Source organism: Lipotes vexillifer, unplaced genomic scaffold (assembly GCF_000442215.2).
Source record: "Lipotes vexillifer unplaced genomic scaffold, Lipotes_vexillifer_v1.1 scaffold58, whole genome shotgun sequence".
Lineage (NCBI taxonomy): Eukaryota > Metazoa > Chordata > Mammalia > Artiodactyla > Lipotidae > Lipotes > Lipotes vexillifer.
Window position 1 is genome coordinate 1,216,118 of NW_006781997.1, and position 20,764 is coordinate 1,236,881.

At 36.2% G+C, this 20,764-nt stretch overlaps 1 protein-coding gene across 1 annotated transcript in view; it reads left to right on the top strand.

Annotated features, from left to right (window-relative positions):
- Positions 1 to 5,563: 5,563 nt before the first annotated feature.
- The window catches only part of TBC1D32 (TBC1 domain family member 32), a 176,046-nt gene continuing 160,845 nt past the window's right edge, over positions 5,564 to 20,764 (top strand). Inside the window, exons 1-3 of the mRNA XM_007454903.1 lie at positions 5,564 to 5,729; positions 5,899 to 6,056; positions 14,282 to 14,443. Coding sequence (XP_007454965.1) covers positions 5,902 to 6,056; positions 14,282 to 14,443 — 317 coding nt within the window. The 5' untranslated portion in view covers positions 5,564 to 5,729; positions 5,899 to 5,901. The remainder of the gene's footprint in view (positions 5,730 to 5,898; positions 6,057 to 14,281; positions 14,444 to 20,764) is intronic.

Sequence of the window (20,764 nt, forward strand, 5' to 3'; positions counted from 1 at the left end):
CTCAGTGCTTACTGTTGGTAGTCTAACAGTATTTGCGACATTTTACTATAATTTTGTAATTCACTAGAATATTGTATTATGGAATTTTGTTAGTAATTTTTTTATATCTGTATTAGAAAAAGGATAACAGTTTTTACAGAAAACCTCAAGTTACCAAATTCTATTAAATTGATTCTTCTTCCAATTCAAATGTGATTTTAGTGTATTTCTACCTTTAAAATGTGTTATCCTAATGTTCATGGTTAGTATAAATAGGAAAAGTACCTGGAAAAAGAAAGGATATGCTTAATTTTATTGTTGAGGACAGATATAAATAAATTTGAAACTACCACTAAAAATATTAAATATTACAGAATACAAAGGCTATTTTAAATCTGTATATGAAAAAACTGACCTGGAAAACAAAAGAGTTTCAAAAGTAATAATGGGATAAAGAGAGGCAGCTGAAGAATTTGAATTAGACTATTATAGCTTCACTTAGATAATGCAAGTATTATATGCCAAGATTACAAGAAAATCACCAAAACTACTATGGACAAATAATTGAACTGAACAGACTCTCCAAATGCTGATTCTTAGAATTGGAGGAAATCATTCAAGATAATATGTAGCACCTTGTCTAATTATTTATAAACATATCTCCCTTACATGTTACATGTCTATGTCACCAGACTGTGAGCTATTGAGGACAGCAGGCTCGTCTTGCCTATCTTACTGCTCACTGATCCAACCATGACATATAACAAAGTACCTAGCACATGGCAGATATCTTATATGTGTTTGATTAGGAGATGGCTAGTTAGTGATTTTATAGAGATCATCAGTGACTCTGGAAAAAGAAACAGAGTATGTCTGCTCGACTCCTTTCTCTTTTTGATTTTTAGCCTCAGCCTATGTGCAGGATGCATGCATTCTGTCCTGCTTTCTGTCTACCTCCTTGGGGGTGGCCTGCTATTTTATAGCTATACAAATGGCTGGGTGGGTAAAGGCTAATTTAGCAGTGAAATATTAGCAAGGCTGTTGTGCCACAAACGTAAGTCACATTTTTCAATTAAACTTTTAATGAAGTTGGTATTTTATCTTCAGCTGTTGGACTCCTATGTTTGCCTCTCAGTTCTGACCTTGGGTGGGAAAGAGGAGCGCTATTTACTGTGACCCCATGTACTACCAACTTTAAAAGGGCATTCTGTTTGTAAAATGAAAGTATAAATATGCATTAATAAAACTAAAATAGTGTAGTAGAACTTACAACAAAAGGCAAGTACTTCTGCCTCATTGCTGCCCCAACCCCATTGGAGTTTCAACCTCTCAGAGGCAACCATATTCAAATGTTTGTTTTTAATTGTCTTGATAGTTTTCTCATTAATTCAATATAATATAACCATGCCATTATTTATCAACTTATCAACTTCAGACATAATCCATTGGCTTTCTATAGTGCAGGAGGATTTAGTGCACTTATCCTATACCTGGACTAAGAATTTGTTAGGTCTAGCATTATATATACTAATATGACAATTACGGTAGAAGAAATCTTCATCCATAATTGTAAGATATGTGTGTATTGCCTAATATATAATCATGCAATGCACATTACAGACGCTCAGTAAATAGAGTGAATGTATACAATTTTAGGCTCAAACTTTTCCACTTAAAATGTGAATAATTCCCCTGTTATTGAACATTCATAGGAAACATATTTTTAAATGGCTGATATTAACAGCATATGCCTATGCCATAATTTATTTAACCTTCAACCTATTATGAAATACTTAGGAGGTTTCCAGTTTTTTAAAGTTACAAATAACCTGTCTGTTAACATCCTCATAATAAATCTATCAACTGCATCTCTGATCCTTGGAGTAGATTCTTAGAAATGAAATTACTGAGTCAAAAGTTCTTGATATATATTGCCAGTTTCATTTCCAAGATTTTGCTTATATGTACTCCTTATAACATAATAAAAGAGTAATCATTTCACTGCATATAGTTCAATCCTAAATATATATATGCTCTAGAACTCTGCTAATTTTGTAAATTGGTTACCTTGTTTTAGCTTGCTTTTTTTTTTTTTAACCAGTGTGGCTGAAGATATTTTCATGTCTATTATTCATTATTACATAACACTTTAATTTCTTCAGTTTAATACTTGGCTATATCACTAATTTAAACTTTTTAATACTTCAGAGGAGTTTTTTTTTCCTGCGGTATGCGGGCCTCGCACTTTTGTGGCCTCTCCCGTTGCCGAGCACAGGCTCCGGACGCGCAGGCTCAGCGGCCATGGCTCACGGGCCTAGCCGCTCCGCAGCATGCGGGATCTTCCTGGACCGGGACACGAACTTGTGTCCCCTGCATCGGCAGGCGGACTCTCAACCACTGCGCCACCAGGGAAGCCCAGTTTGCTAATCCTTAAAATTGCTTTGCTTTAGGATTTTTTTTCATGTAAAGACTAGCCAATAATGCTAAAACAAATTAATTTTTAAAATATAAGTTTCCTTTGGGATTTTTTTTCATGTAAAGACTAGCCAGTAATGCTAGTCTTGGCCCGTGAGCCATGGCTGCTGAGCCTGTGTGTCCGGAGCCTGTGCTCCGCAACGGGAGAGGCCACAACAGTCAGAGGCCTGCGTACCGCAAAAAAAAAAAAAAAAAAAAAGGATTAGTAAACTTACTGGAAGTTCACAGTGAAGCAAAAATTAGCTGCATGGTCTATTGTGTGCCATGGCATCCTCTACAGAGTCTTACGGAGTTTTGAATGCAGGAGGCATTGAGAAAAGATGGTCAGAGGCAGTAGAAACAGAGATGATAAAAAAAAGATAAACTGAGTCACGAAAATGATAGGATTATTACAGTCTGAATAACAAATAATTAGGTTGGCACAACAGTTTCTGGATATTTTGAGAGGCTTTTGTATCTTTAACAATGATAAATGATATTTCAGGCCTGCATAAATGCTGTGTATTGCTGAGACAACTGTATTTTCTTTACATGTATCTTGCAATCCAAAAAAGCAAATCTAAAAAAAAAAGATTTTATTCAACTCTGAAGCGCATCTTATTCAAGGATATTTTATAAGAACATGTACAGAAACCTTCTCTGGGAAATTAAAGACTTTTGGAGAGACTGGAAGTTTTGCTTACTTACTTTACATTTAAAATTGCTATATCTTCCCGTTGAATTAATATTTTAAAATTATGAAGCGACATGCCATATTCCTAACATCTTTTTCTTAAATTTCATTTTTGCTGACACAAAACTTCAACAACTTTTTCTTGGATAATATTCACCTAGTTTTTCTTTCCTCACCTTTTTAATGTTAACGTTTCTATGTTTTTAGGGTTTTTATAAATAGCATTTAGTTAGCTATTTAAAAATCTAATCTGACAGTTCCTTTAAGTGGAACATTGAGTTCATTTAAATTTAGCAATGTTTTGTACTTTTTCTATCATGCATCTTTGTATATTTTAAAATTTTCCCATTTTTCTTATGCTTCTGTTTTCTTACTTGATTTTTTTTTCAAATTGATTGGGTTTTTGTTTTTCTATCCTTAAATCTCCTTATATCATTTTCCCTCCATTTTTTGAATTTAAGTTCTCTATATCTAGTCTTTTAATGGTTACATCTGAAATTTCACCATGCCTACCTGACCAAGTTTAATATCTTAAACTTCCTTCAGAAAAATTCAAGCATTGCAGAATACTTCAACTTATCATTATATTCCCTACTTACCCAGGGTTGTTTATAGTATTTTAATACTATGCATTTTCACCTTCACAAATTAGAATATTATAAATTACTTTTTTATACAGACAAGATTTATTGAGGTTTATTTAAATACATTACTCCCCTCACCCCATTCTTGGCTAATTTTCCTTTTTGAATATCAGGTATTCTTTTAAGTTTTTTTCCTTCTTCCAAAGGTAAATCCTTTAGAACAGTGGTTTTCAGTCCATGCAGTTCAAATCTCCCCCCACTGTTCCCAAGGAAGCATTTTAGAAATATATGGGGGACACTCTGTCATCACAATAATTTGATGGCATTTACTGGTATTTGTAGTGTGAGCTAGGGATGCTGAACATCTTGAAATACACAGGAGACTCTCCCACACAAAAGAATTGTTCTGGTTCCCATATGACTTTCAACAGTCCTGCTGGACATTCATGTAGATTAAAAAGCTCTTGATAAGTATGAGTCCATGAACTGATTCCATTTATATAAAATAATATTTGGCACAGTTTTAATACACTGACTTTTCTAGGAATGCAAAAACTATGTAAGTAAAGAGTATATCTTATTTTGTTCTGAATTTTACCAATAACAGTCTACCATTTCAAAAAATTACATCGCTAATGGCTATGTTAATCCTGGTGTCTGAGTTGCCAATATAACTCACCTGTGTTAGTCTGAAAATGCAGTTGTCACGTGCTGGTGATTCTACGCACATACAGGTATTGGCTTTTATAGCTTCGCTGACAAATAAAGGTACAAGTATGCCTACTCTGCCAGTTTGGTTTTTCTTAATGTGGTAATAAGACAACCAAAATTGAGCATATATTTCACCAAGAAACATGCTGCTAGAGCTGGCAAAGATATATCATACTTTTGCTCCTGGAAGTAACAGCATAGACAAAGAAGTCATTGATCCTGGCTAACATGTAAAGTGAATCAGATGTTGTTGGACCAGGGGCATAAAATATAAAGCTGGATAAGGGAGAATTTATTGACATTGAATCACATATCAGTGATTTGGGATTGACTATTCTGTAGACACCAAGATCTGATCCTAACCAACACTGATGGGTTGGTACCTTGCAGCTTGGACATGACCATGGACTGGGGATTTACCTAGATTGGAAACTGTATGAAGGACCATGATTATCCATTGCAACTTCCTGCAGAGTGATCTTTATATATGATATCTCACGATTTAGTTCTGGAATCCCATTGTGTTCTACTACTTTCAAGACAAACCTCTAATCCCTTAAAAGTGCCAAATATGACCCTTTCCGATGTGGTCCATTTACTTCTCTAGACCCCTCTCCTCCTCTTTCTAATTCTAAAAATTCAAGTACCGGAATATACTACACTCTCTCTGGTACCCTACCCTTTGCACGTTCAGTTTGTTTTCTCTTCACTTCTTTCCTTGACTCTTCTTTTGGGTGAAAAGGTGATTCTAGGTTTTCACAGCACCTACCTGGCGCATTTCTCTATCGTGACACTTAATTGCACTGTGTTGTAATCGCTGACTTCTTGTTTGTTAGAATGTGAGAGCGTCCTCTTCACAGCTCCTAGCAAGGTGCTTGGTAAAGGGTAGGAGTCAATAGACGTTAGCTGTTTGAAGGAAAGATCATTGCAACACTTCAATACCATTCACTCAATTAAAACTTTTCAAGCTGCTTTCAGTTTCACTTCTGTTATCTTTCTTTTATTGACACCTTTCTCCTCCTACCCTTTTCTTCCTCCCACCTACAACCCTTTCAGCGAGCGCACCTGAAACTTCCTCTAGGAGCCTGGGCAGGTTGTCAAGCGGCCCTCCCTCCCATCTGGAAAGTCACGTCAACGTGCGGACGTCACGCGTAGCGGTGACGTAACGCCGTCAAGTCCACCCGCAGAGCCTTTGGGATCTCTTTTTTGCTCTTAGTCGGTGCAGCTTGAATCCTCTTGGCCCGGAAGGGCGGTAGCGACGAGTTCCAAAGGCGGGACCTCAAAGATTCTTGTTTCCCCAACGCAAGGTATCTTGTTTTTCGGAACGACGCGCCAAGGGCCCGCCCCTAAGCGTCAGCCGCGGTCTCCCGGGGAACGGCGCTGTGCGCCGGTGGGGGCTGGGTGGGGACGCGCGTGCGCACGGGGCGGCGTTTGCTGGGACCCTCAGCAAAGGGCATGGGCGTTTGATTCTGACAGAGGATGGCCCACGTCTCCGGCGAGGTCGAAGTGATGCTGCAGGCGATGCTGAGGCAGTTGTTCCAGAGCGTGAAGGAGAAAATCACGGGGGCTCCCTCCCTGGAGTGCGCCGAGGAGATCCTCTTACATCTGGAGGAAACTGATGAAAATTTTCACAAGTAAAATTCCTTTTGATTTCTTAAGCAAACAAACCAGCTGATCCAGAAAAGATCAAAATGTAGTTGGATAAAGAATGTTCACTTGGGGCTTCCCTGGTGGCGCAGTGGTTGAGAGTCCGCCTGCCGATGCAGGGGACACGGGTTCGTGCCCCCGTCCGGGAAGAACCCACATGCCGCGGAGCGGCTAGGCCCGTGAGCCGTGGCCGCTGAGCCTGCGCGTCCGGAGCCTGTGCTCCGCTACGGGAGACGCCACAGCAGTGAGAGACCCGCGTACCGCAAAGAAAGGAAAAAAAAAAAAAGAATGTTCACTTGATTGTTGTCAAAATAGCGCCCAAGTTGGAGGTTCATGATTTCCTTTATTTAATCAGATACCGAATTTATTTTATATTCTCGTTTTCCAAACCTTATGCTTCCTCTGTGTTTTTACTGACAAAACCGACATATCCTGATTATTATTTTTTTCTCCTGGGCAACACAGTAACATTAGTTGTAAATTATTCTTGTTCATTTGAGAATAATTCTATCATCCCAAGGGGTTTCTGTCACTATACCTCAAAAGCATTGAGTTCCCAAGATCCCTGTTGCTTTGCTGATCTGATCTTTCAGTGGCTGCACCAATTATGCATTTTGAGCACGACAGGAACACTCCAGAGAGATTAACTTCCTATGGAATAGCTTAAGTTCCTACAGAGGGATAAGGTGCATACTCAAATGCCTGTGATACATGTCAGGAGTATAATTGCTATAGAAGTACAGAGTGCTCTGGGTTTGGGAGCACTAGATAGGAAGTTTTACCGTAGGAAGATAGGAAGATTTACCATTTGAGGTAAATCTTGAAGGCTATGTTTCCCTAGACACGTGTGTTTTTCTTTTGACTTGAGTCATGTGTAATTTAAATTAAGCCTCTCCATCGAAAAGTTTACTTCCAGGTGCCTCAATTTATTATTATTAGTAATGATTTTTTTTTTTTTTTTTTTTTTTTGCGGTACGCGGGCCTTTCACTGTTGTGGCCTCTCCTATTGCGGAGCACAGGCTCCGGACGCGCCGGCTAAGCAGCCACAGCTCACGGGCCCAGCCGCTCTGCGGCATGTGGGGTCTTCCCGGACCAGGGCACGAACCCGTGTGCCCTGCATCGACAGGCGGACTCTCAACCACTGCGCCACCAGGGAAGCCCCAGTAATGATATTTTTAATTAAGTGTTTGCCTTTCATTTTGATCTCACAGAAGATGACATTTAACAATTTTCTTGTTATGTTATCTTTACTGACTTTTGCATGCCCTGAAGTTCTTATCTGGAATTCCTACCTGCTTCATATGTGGGCATCAGGGGATCCATGAACCCTTTAATATTCTGTATAAAAGTTTGTGTTTACTTGCAGTTTTATGGGAAGAGCATTACAGTTTTCACCAGATTCTCAAGGGAGTTTTAAGAAGTGTGGAGGGAATTTTTTTGTTAATTAGTATTTCTGGTTATACATATGCTTTCTTTTGTATTTCCATGATTTTCCTGTTTACTCATTAAGTCCACTACTAAGAGCTGATATTGCATGAAAATATTCTTTATTTTGGAGATACCAGAGACTAGCTTTTATTGGTTAGCTATTGATTTATTACTTAAACAGAGGAATATAGAAAAACTGCAACTTTCTCAAATTCAGTTTTGGTTGTTAATGTTTATTATACTCAGGTAATACTTATTTACCTCAAACAAATCCACATCAAGCATTAAATCTGGGGTTTAATTTCTGGTTTTTATTTCACATGTAAATACTTGTTTAAAATATTTTCAGATTATTGAGTTTTTGCTAGGATTATATTCTGGGAATTTGTCCATTTAATCTAGATTTTCAAATTTATTTGTATAAAGATTTTTGTTAATATCCTATTACTTTTTTAATATTTCCAGTATCTATAATTGTCCTCTTTTTATTCTTTTTTTAAATTTATGCCTTTCCTCCTTTGTTCTCCATCTGTTCTGCTAGAGGTTTATCTAGACTAATTTTATTAGTCTTTTCAAAGAACTAGCTATTAACTTCGATTTTCCTTTCTGTTATGTATTTATTCTATGGTTTTTAAAATTTCTGCTCTTCTTTTTTCCCTTCCTGGGACACTTTTTAAAATTTGTGATGAATGTTTAACTCATTTATTTGCAGCTTTTCTTTTTTTTAATGTAAACATTTAAGACTACACATTTGCCTGTAAATATTGCTTTAGCTGTGTCAATTTTTAAATGCTTTTCAAGTTAAAGTTGGATCATTCTGGTTCCTTTCAGCAGTGTAATGACTATTGTATTAATTTTACCTCTTCTTCAACAGTTTATTAGATAGATTAAAGGCCTGCCGATTAATTGCATAGTTAATATTTACTATTTAATAAAGAGATTTCCTTGTGGCCTACCTAAAAAATCCCAGACACATTCAAATTATAAAAGTTTGTAGTCTTAAAAGTAAGATTTATAATTCTAAAAGTAGTTTGAGTAATTTTTAGTCTTAAAAATATAGATAATAAAATTCATGTGTTAGCTGCACTAGCCTGAGATCTGCATCTTAGGAGGAAGGAACTCCTTATGAAGGAGGAAAGAGGAGGAGATGCTTGTGTTTGGTGTTTTCATAGTATCTTACAGTCTCAGAGTTTGATGAGATCCTAACTGCCAGTCCAGGTACTCATATTTTCATTTGTCTTTCTATTCACTGACCTAACTCTCCTTGAACGCTAAATGTTCTTGAGTCACTTAGGTATATGTTGCTTCCCGAAGTGTTTCATACATCAGAATTATCTGTCCTCCCATCTCCACTATCAGAACATTGGTTCCTTAAATCCACCTGATGTTGTCCTGGTATAATAGCAAGAAAAATAATCTTATTAAATAGTTTTATAGGGGAAATTGGTATCTCTAGGCTATTGGCATTTTTGTAAGAAGCTGGTTGTTAAAACAATTGAGTCCATGAATGGTGGAATTTCAGGTAGTATAATAAAGTGGGGGAAGAAAGCAGTCATTTGGGGAGAAACCATAGTGTAGGCAGAGTGGCCCTATCTGGGGATTTGCCCCACAGTGCAGCTGCCCTAACCTATCTCCGCTTTCTATAGCCTCTTTTATTTATTCCTTTTACCCTAAACTGTATACTTTCTCTAAAAGATCCAAGCTTTCTTTCTTTTCTTTGAAAGTGGCAGCTAGGATTTGAGGCTTGTAAGAGGGGTGAGAGGTAGGGAAGAAGACATTGCTTTCATTATGTGTCTGTGTATTGTATAAATTTTAACACTTAGACTGGCTTCCTTTAAAAAAAAAAAACAGCCCTGGTTTTCAGTCTTGATTACACTGGGATTGATTGGAGTTTGTTTAAAAAATCACTGATGATGAACTTTAACCATAAGTGAATCCAAATTTCCTGGGGGGCTTGGCAGAGGGGGAGTGGTAGAGACTGGGCCTTGGTATTTTTGGAAGAACTCTCTAGGTGATTCTAATATGCAGCCAGGGTTGAGAACCACAGAGCTAGAAAATACTTACTTGCATTTCAATGAGAATTGCTATATACATACATACATACATACATATATATATATATATATATCATTAGGGTTGCTAAGTATATAAATACTTAGCAACCCTAATGATTGTAACAGTCTCTAATGCAGAGGCTCTTCTTTGTAACCCTCTAATCTGATATATTTTTGGTTTGATACAGAAGAAGCACAATTATATTTATTGAATTGGGCTTCTTTTTTTTTTTTACAGAAGAATCTACCAGTGACTTCCTAAATTAGTGAACCGTAGTATTTTTAAGTGGTAACTTCAAGAAAACATCCATTATGTAAAGTGTTATCCCTGCATAGAAGAAATCGCTAAGAATTACATGTATGCTTCCATAATTAATGAATGCATTTAGTAACTGTTTATCATGATTCAGAGGCTTATTCTTTAACCTAAAAGGTTGTAGGTAGTATAAAATACTCATTCTTTTTTTTTTAGCTTTTTATACACTAATATATATAAAGTTAAGTTTATCATATAATAAGTCCTATAATCCTGAAATATAATCCATTTTAAGGATTCCAAATATCAGCATTATAATTCATAACTTAATAAGTTATCTTTTTAAAACATATCATTACGGGCTTCCCTGGTGGCGCAGTGGTTGAGAGTCCGCCTGCCGATGCAGGAGACACGGGTTCATGCCCCGGTCCGGGAAGATCCCACATGCCGCGGAGCGGCTGGGCCCGTGAGCCATGGCCGCTGAGCCTGCGCGTCCGGAGCCTGTGCTCCGCAACGGGAGAGGCCACAACAGTGAGAGGCCCGCATACCGCAAAAAAAAACAAAAACAAAAACATATCATTACTGATAATTTTTCTGTATATTATTGAAAAAGTTCTTGTTTAAATAGCTAAGAGGATGATTTCCTCAAACAAACTTGTATTAGATTTTTTATGTCCTTATACTGTAATAGTAATCTCTGTATATTTTGATATCAACATTTGAACATGTCAGAAGTTCATCATGGGAAAAAAATCCTTAAATTTTCCTAGGTAATAAAGGTGGAGAAAGAAGAATGGAAAACAGTGAATGTTCTTTACTCAACTTAATAAAATTTTCCTGTGTAAATGTGAAAAATTTCATATTTGTCAGAAGTAAAGCAGAATGATCAGACACATTGCTGTGTATTTTACTTCTAGGATTTTTTTGGGTATTGCCATGAATTCAGATGGTAAAAGAACCAACACAAAATGAATTATCAGATGGGAATTTGAAGACGTGGATTACTCTTACCCACGGAGTAGAAGGGCCCACTTGAAGAAATGACTATTTTCACTAATTTGGGATTGGAGACTCTCAGAGTTTTCCAATGATCAGTGAGTCAGTAGTGCATCCTAAGGTCATAGGCAGCCTGGTAGTCCTCCTATGATAGAGGACCTGACCTCTCAAGAGATCTTTTTTTCTTAAAAGATTCATTTGAAAAGAGCAGTAACCCATTAATGCAAGATTCAGACTTGGGGTCCTTGGGTTAATTTAACTTGGCAAATGAACCAAAACTTTAAAGCATTTTGAATGGGGTCTTCAGGGAGATGTTATTGTGGTCATAGGTCAAAGTGATGTCATTAAAAAAAAAAGTGTGTGGTTATTTAAGTTCCCAAAGAACGGATTTAAAAATGTTCCCAGCATATTTGTTATTTACATCTGATGCTAAATAGTGGGGATTTTAAAAATACGTCTTTTATTTTAGAATGATATTGTCTTAACTTTCTTGAATACATTTTGTTAATGGGCTTACATTATATTTTCTTACTGCCTTTGTTATGAAAATATCATTTTTGTTACTTACAGATTGGGCTTTAAACAAAGCAAACACAAAAAGTTATATTTCTCAGTTAAATATTTGTTTCTCCTAATTGCCTGATTTGTGGCACAGAGATAGGGCTGATGAAACTAAGGGACTAGGTTAATACTGCCATTCCATAGTAGGTGTTGATGGGTGGGATTCATCCTCAGAAAGGCTCTTCTTTCAATTTCAGGGAAATAACTCAGGCTTGCCCCACCTTCCATTTCTCACTGAATATCTCAGAGATGCTGAAGAAAACTGATATGTCTGATTGACTAGCCTTGGGCAGGATTGTGAAGAGGATCAGAATTATTTTTAGGGACTTTTCGTCTCTCTCTTCACTTTCTTCCACATACACTGTTCTCTTCTGTTTCCCAGTAGTAAGAGACTGGCTGTGAGATCACACTGGGCTGAAAGGGTTATCTGGGTCCTTTTCATTTTCAAAGTCATTTCAAAGAAAGCAGTGATACCTTTATGATATCTTGGCTGTGTAAGTTTTTACCGTTTTGTATAAAATATGCAAAGATTTGGTTTAGAAATACCGTAAGCAAAAAAGTCAACATTTAAAATGGATGGATCTAATAAATTATAATATATAAACTATAATGGAAAAGATTATGGAAGAGAATATACATGTATATGTATAACTGAATCATTTTGCACTACACCACTAACACAGCATTGTAGGAATCTGCTGATCAGAGTTGTAAGACACTTAGGCTAGTTTAAAAGCTATCTGAATACAGAATCTGTATCTAGATCAGTGCTTCTCAGGTTATGGTACTAGGACCAGCAGCATTGCCATCAGCGTCAGCATCACCTGGGAACTTGTTAGAAATGCATATTCTTGGGCCCACAGTATACCTGAATTGGACCTCTGAGAGTGGGGCCCAGCAATCTGTGTTTTAATAAGCCCTTCAGGTGATTCTTATCCATGTTATACTTTTTAAAAAAATTAATTAATTTATTTTTGGCTGCGTTGGGTCTTCGTTGCTGCACGAGGGCTCTCTAGTTCCGGTGAGCAGGGGCTACTCTTCGTTGCAGTGTGCGGCTTCTCATTGTGCTGGCTTCTCTTGTTGCGGAGCATGGGCTCTAGGCGCGCAGGCTTCACTTGTTGTGGCATGTGGGCTCAGTAGTTGTGGCTCATGGGCTCTAGAGCGCAGGCTCAGTAGTTGTGGTGCATGGGCTTAGTTGCTTCACCGCATATGGGATCTTCCTGGACCAGGGCTTGAACCCGTGTCCCCTGAATTGGTAGGCCTATTCATAACCACTGTGCCACCAGGGAAGCCCCATGTTATACTTTAAGAACCACTGATTTATAGGATGACCTAAGAGAGCCCTTGCAATTGTTTAGCTAAAGTTATGAAGATGTGAACATTAGTCTGATGGCAGTGGGAAAGGAAAGAGAAGTTGTGGAGGAAGAATTTACAGAATTACAGAGCTTGGTAACTTATCAGATCTGAGGTGTAATAGAGAAGATTGTTTGAGGCTATACACAGGTATCTGATTGAAGGATGGTACCATTAACAAAGATATATGTCAGAAGAGAATGTGGTTTATGAGCAGGTGGGTAGGATGATAAATTTGGTATTGACTGTGCTGATTGATATGGTGAAAAAAACATAAAGTAGCCTTGTCCAGTAGGTAGTTAATATATAGGCATACCTCGGAGATATTGCGTGTTTGGTTCCAGACCATTGCAATGAAGCAACTATTACAATAAAGCGAGTCACATGATTTTTTGGGGGGTTTCCTAGTGCATATAAAAGCTATGTTTACACTGTACTGTAATCTATTAAGTGTGCAATAACATTATGTACAAAAAAGTACATACCGTAATTAAGAAATGCTTGATTGCTAAAAATGCTAACCTTCATCTGAGCCTTCAGCAAGTTGTAGTAGTAACATCAAAGATCACTGATCACAGATTACTGTAACAAATATAATAATAATGAAAAAGTTTGAAATATTGTGAGAATTACCAAAATGTGACACAGAGACACAAAGTGAGTAAATGCTGTTGGTGCTGATAGACTTGCTCTGATGCAAGGTTGGCACAGACCTTCGGTTTGTTAAAAACTCCCAATATCCGTGAAGCACAATAAAGTGCAATAAAACGAGGTATGCCTGTATAGGTCTAGATTCTGGGGAGACATTTTGGCTGATGAAAGAACTAAAGGAATCACCTGTTTGTGTTGAGCCTGAAGTTGACACTGTGGGAGTAGAGAATATCCTTCTTAATTTTGTTGTTTATAATGATTAAGTTTCTTGTCTGTTGCCTCCTGAATTTAAAATAATGGAATGAAGCAGACATGATCATTTCCAAGTTACAGATGGAAAAACAGACTTGTCCCAGGCCACTCCAGCTAGAGTGGTAGAGCTGGAGCTGGCATTCAGGCCGTTTTGACTCTGAGCCTGTACCTTTTCTATAATACTACATGGTTTCATGTCAGATATCTCTACTTGACTTTTGGAGCCTGCATCCTATTTATTCTTTTCCTATTTATTCTTTTATAATTACTGTTATCTAGTGTGGTTTTCTTCATCAGCTTGAACAATTGTGAAAATCTTTAACAACTGCTTTCCCTACCATTAAGCATCACACGTAAAAGATATGAGCATAAAAAAGAAGTGTGAAAAAACTCCTAACCCCCTAAAGTTTGTGCTGGTCCCGAAATTTGCTGTCTACTGTCATCATCTTTAAATGTGATCTTTTCCAAGTGTCTCAGAAAAAAACAACAAAATTCTAGATTAGCTATATGATTTGGGATGAATGACTAATTTAATCCTGGTTTAAGGTAAGAAATCTGATTATATGTTACAAATCTTTCTGTGCTAACATTTTTTCTGGGTATCGTTGATAAGTGAGTTCATGATATTTACTGCATTTATTTTTTAAATGTTTTGTTTCAGCTATGAATTTGTGAAATACCTTAGACAGTATATATGTAATACTTTGGGGTCTATGATTGAAGAAGAAATAGAAAAATGGACATCTGATCAGAATCAGGGTGAGGAATTTGGCTATGACACACTGGTACAGCATGTTACTAAAAGAACTCAGGAATCTAAAGAGTGAGTATGCCCACAGTAATGTTTTAAAGTAATTTCTCTCTCAACAGCGTTCCTTGAAAGCACCCTTAACCCATGTCGCCTACAGTCTTTTCACCTCATAGCAGCCAGAATGATTCTTTAAACCAGTGATTCAGATCATGCCACTCTTCCACGCAACACTCTCTGAAGGCTTCTCATCTCATTCAAAATAAAATCCAGAGTTTCTTCTGTCACCTACAAGGCGCACCATGAGCCTTCTGCTCCCTCTCCTACCTGATTTCTTATCATTTTCCCTCTTCCACTGCTCCAGCCACACTGGTCTTGTTTTTTCTCAAACAAGCCAAGCAAAGCCCTCCCTCAGGGCTCTTTGTATTTACGTTGCTTCTGCTACCTAGAATGTCCTTTCCCTAAATATTTGTGTCACTTACTCCTTCACTTTTTACTTTTTTAAAATAGACTTTATTTTTAGAGCAATTTTTGGCTCACAGCAAAACTGAGCAGAAGGTACAGAGATTTCCCATATACCTCCTGCTACTGCACATACATAGACTTCCCCATTATCAACATTCCACACCAGAGTGGTACAAATTTTTTTTTGGGGGGGGACGGGCTGCACTACACAGCTTATGGGACATTTGTTTCAATTAAGGAACCTACATTGACACATCTTTATTACCCAGAGTCCATAGTTTACATTATAGCTTACTCTTGGTGTTGTGCATTCTGTGGTTTTGGACAAATTTATAATGACATGTTTTCATCATTATCATATAGAGTAGTTTCACTGCCCTAAAATCCTCTGTGCTCTGCTTGTTCATCCTTCCCCCTCCCTACCCCTGGCAATCACTGATCTTTTTACTGTCTCCATAGTTTTGCCTTTTCCAGAATGTCATACAGTATGACATATGTCATACATACTATACAGTTTGTAGCATTTCAGTTTGGGTTCTTTTACTTAATAAAATGCATTTAAGTAGCACAGGGAGTTATATTCAATGCCTTGTAATAACCTATAGTGGAAAAGAATCTGAAAAAGAATATATATATGTACATATATATGTATAACTGAATCACTTTGTTGTACACCTGAAACATTGTAAATCAACTACACTTCAATTAAAAAAACATTTAAGTTTCTTCCATGGAAACTTTTCATGGCTTGATAGTTCATTTCTTTCTAGCCCTGAATAAATTCAATTGTTTGAATGTATCGGACATCTTGCTTGCTTCCAAGTTTTGGCAGTTATGAATACAGCTGCTATAAACATCGTGTGTGGGTTTTTAGGAACATGATTGACTGGGTCACATTGTAAGATTGTGTTTAGTTTTGTAAGAAATTGCCCAGTTGTCTTCCAAAGTGGCTGGACCATTTTGCATTTTCATCAACAATATATGAAAGTTCTTGTTCCACTTACTTGTCAGAATTTGATGTTGTCAGTATTCCAGATTTTGGCTATTCTAATAGGTATGTAATGGTATATCATTGTTGTTTTAGTTTGCATTTCCCTAATGACATATGATGTGGAGCATCTTTTCATATGCTTGTCATCTGTTTATCTTCTTCGATGAGGTTATCTGTTAAGACCTTTGGGTCATTTTTTAATCATGTTGTTTTCTTATTGTTGAGTTTTAAGAGTTTTTGCATGTTTTGGATAATAGTCCTTTGTCAGGTATGTCTTTTGCAAATATTTTCTCCTAGTCTGTGGCTTGTCTTTTCATTCTCTTAACAGTGTCTTTTGCAGATCAGAAATTTTTAATTTTAATGAAGCATCTTTTGTGTCATGCCAAATCCAAGGTCGTCTACATTTTCTCCTGTGTTATTTTCTAGTAGGTATATAGTTTTGCATTTTATATTAAGGTCTGTGATCCAGTCTGAGTTAATTTTTGTGCAGGTATAAGGTACATATATAGATTCATTTTTTTTGCATGTTGATATCCAGTTGTTCCAGCACCATTTGTTGAAAACACTATCTTTGTTCCATTATATTGCCTTTGCTTCTTTGTCAAAGATCAGTTGACTATATTTAAGGGTATTTCTGGGCTCTCTGTTCTGTTCCACAGATCTATTTGTCTTTTCTTTGGCCGATACCACACTGTCTTGATTACTGTAGGTTTATAGTAAGTCTTGAATATGGGTAGTGTCAGTCCTCTAACTTTGTTCTTCTCCTGCAGTAGTGTGCTGGGTATTCTGGGTTTTTTGTCTCTCCATATAAACTTTAGAATAATTTTGTTGATGTCTACAGAATGCTTCCTGGGATTTTGATTTAGATTGTGTTGAATCTGTAGATCAAGTTGAGAAGAATTGAGTCTTCTTAATCCTTGAACATGGACTCTCTCTATTTATTTAGTTCTTCTTTAATTTCTTTCAATAGAGTTTTATAGTTTTCCTTATATAAATATTGTATATATTTGTTAGATTTATACCTAAGTGTTTAATTTTGGGGGGTGCTGATATAAATGATATTATGTTTTTAATTCCAAATTCCACTTGTCCATTGCTGGTATGTGGGAGAGTGATTGACTTCTGTATATTAACCTTGTATCCTGCAACCTTGCTATAATCACTTAGTTGTCCTAGGAGTTTTTTGGTTAATTCTTTCAGATTTTCTGCATAGATGATTATGTCTTCTGCGAACAGTTTATTCTTCCTTTCCAATCTGTTTGCCTTTTATTTCCTTTTCTTGTCTTATTGCATTAATTAGGACTTCCAGTAGGATGTTGAAAATCAATGGGGAGAGGGGACATCCTTGTCTTGTTCCTAATGCTTCTTCACTCTTTTTAGGTCTCAGCCACTCTGAGTTCTTGAGCAGTGAGATAGCATGACAAAATGCCTGACTCTCACTCAGAAAACAATTTAATACAGAGCAGTAATTGAGATGAAAGAAGATTTGAGATTTCCTTCTCATGTTTAAACTCAGCTACTTAGGTATTTCTCACTTTAATTATCTTTCAACACTGGCATATGATTGATGATTGAAGGTCTGGTTCTCCCCCTCATCCCCTCTTGCCCCACGTGAAATGTAACATAACAGAAGACTCTTTAGGGCTATAAAGGGCAGAATGGGCAAATAGAGAGCATAAATTTCTAGTTTCTTTTTAATTCATACTTATTAGTGTAGCTCCATTTAGTTTCTAATTCTTAGGGTAGGTAGCATATTAATGTTATCTAATGTTAAAAATTGCTTTCTGAAGCTAAATTGCAATGATTTTTTATTCTGATAAAAATTTTACATAATTTTTATGTACAGTAAAACTTTTAAAATTTGGATCCCCAAAATTTATTTTTGGTGATGATTTGGGCACATGACATTTGCTTTGTTAATTCTAGACTGTGGACTTGGATTTATGTGATGTTTTTAAGTGCCTTTGGCATCTGGTTTCTCTCCATGCTGGACCATCATGGTTGCTTCCTATTGCAGTTTGAAGGCTGGTGCTGAAGCTTGAGATATAACCCCTCTTTCAAGTAGTAGAAAAATTGAAATATATACCTGAGCTTATATTACCTATTATATTTTAAAAATTATATTTGATTTATTTTGAAATTGTTAAACATTTCTTTATGATGTTGGATGAGACCTCTTTCCCCTGTGACAACTGATTGTTTAAACATGTTATGAACAAAGTGACAGTGTGCAGCTATTTATAAATTTAGCAAGTTCTAACCACAATATAAAGCTAAAAGCCTTGGAGATCAAGATTTCTTATTTCCTGATTTGATGAAAAAACAAAACTAGAGCCACTTTCATCTTTGGATAATACAGTATCCCTGCTTTCCTACAGGGGGATACATTCTAAGACCCCAGTGGACACTTAAAACCATGGATAGTACTAAATCCTATGTACATACATAACTATGGTAAAGTTTAATTTATAAATTAGGCATAGTAAGAGAATATCTGAATTGCTAACATCACTACTCTTAGCAATTTGGGTCCATTGTTAAGTAAAATGAGGATGCCTTGACCACAATCACTGGGATACCTTGACCAGTAGATCTGATAAGCCAGAGATGGCTGCTAAGTGACTAATAGGCGGGACTGAATAAAGGGATGATTCACATGCTGGGCAGCTGGATGGCTCGAGATTTCATCACCTGCTCAGAAGAGCAGACAATTTAAATCTTATGAATTGTTTATTTCTGGAATTTTCCATTTAATATTTTCAGACCACGGTTGACTGTGGGTGACTGAAACTGTGGAAAGCGAAACCACAGATAAGGAGGGACTACTTTATTATAATTAGTAGTCTATTTCTGACAGTATCATCAAGCTTATTCTAAAAGAGGGACTAAAACTCTTCATTACTCAGAAAATGAAAGGTTTTAATGCTAAAAGCAAAGTTTTACATGGGATTGTTAGGAAATTACTTTTTGTCTCTGGGTAAGACATTTAATTTTCTTGTGTTTTAGTTCATTCATGTGTAAAAATTAATACAACAATAATTACCTCAAAAAGATTTTAAATGTCTTAATGAATGTCTTCTGCTTTGTGAATCATGGATGAAGGATTTTAAGTTGTACAGAGTATTATTTTCTTTCTTTTTTTGTGTGTGATTCTTTAGAAACTACTTAGGGCTAATGTGTCAACAGTACATTTATTAAAAACATTTTTACTGTAATAATTCAAATTGCTTTCCTAATTAAACATTTTGATGTTTATTTTTTAAATCGAGGTTTGTACATGAAACAGCTCATTTGTAGCATCTGTCATACATTCTCATATATATAAGTGGAAATACTTGCAATTTTCATTGTTAATTGGTATGGGTTTTTTCACTACCTCTTAGAGCTTTTTCTTATTTTAAATAACTTCTTGGAGCATGAAGGAATCTTCTCAATGGTGTCCATATTCTATCCTTAGCTTTTTCAAATCTGCAGTTGCTACTGAGTTCTAGTTTATTTAACTCTTGATATTCAGGGCCTTACTCTCTAGTTTTTTGTTTTTTTAAGTATTATTCTTTTATCTACCTTTAGCTCGTTTGCTGATATTTCTTGCAGAAGAATTAATGTTTGTGGTTTCAAGAAATTTATGTTTTCTGGAGGAAGTATTTCTAAAATGAAACTTACAGATTTTCTATGGATTTTAATTACCCTTACTCTTATCCTGTAAATCATTGAGATTTACATTTTTTTAAACTTTTTATTTTATACTGGAGTATATTTGATTAACAATGTTGTGATAGTTTCAGGTGTACAGCAAAGTGATTCAGTTATACATATACATGTATCTATTCTTTTTCAAATTCTTTTCCCATTTAGGTTGTTACATAATATTGAGCAGAGTTCCCTGTATATACAGTAGGTCCTTGTTGGTTATCCATTTTAAATATAGCAGTGTGTACATGTCAATCCCAAACTGCCTAACTGTCCCTTCCCCCCACCCTTCCCCCGAGATTTACTTTTATATTCCTTTATTAAATCACTGTATTATAAATTTTAAATTTTAAATTTTAAGGGGATAGGAGTTTATGTTCTTCACATGGCTATACCTAACTGGAATGGAGTCTGGGGAGTGTAGTTTACTCCTATTCCCAGCTATAATCCAATAACTGTGGAAGGGGAGAGCAGCTCTGGTGGATAGCTATTGATTGCTACTGGGGCATCATTATACTTCCCTGTTTCTTGGTGCTCAGAATGTGTAGAGGAGAAAGCTGGGGCCTCCTCACTCGGTTCCTATATGTACTTCACCAGTTAGTCTAATGAGTGTATTAGGATTCAATTCCTTCTTGCTTTTTTTAAAAAAATTTTTATTTTATATTGGATTATAGTTGATTAACAATGTTGTGTTACCCTTCTTGCTCTTTATATCCCTTTACTTTAAACCTGAATTTTCCCTGGACTGTTTCTCACCTCTATAGCAGTTCTTTTCTGTATGTGTTTTCCCTCTGTATCATTCCTAATCTATTCTAATTTTCTCTTAATATTTTTGTGTTTTCTCATAATTTCTGGGACTTTAAAAATATGTACATATACAGCTATATGTATTATATTCAATTTACTTATAGTTATATAATATATAAATTATATATTGTTAAATAATATTAAATATATAATGTGTTTTAAATTACATATAGAAATCACATATATTTAATAACATAATGTATATAATATATAATTTAAAATATATTTTAAATTTTCTTTAAAGTTCATTTTGTTTTTATTTTTATTTTTTAAATTAAGTAATTTATTTTGGCTGCTCTGGGTCTTCGTTGCAGTGCATGCGCTTCTTTAGTTGTGGCATGTGGGCTCTAGAGCATGCAGGCTCAGTAGTTGTGGCATGTGGGCTCTCTAGTTGTGGTGCATGGGTTCTAGAGCATGCAAGCTCAGTAGTTGCGGTATGTGGA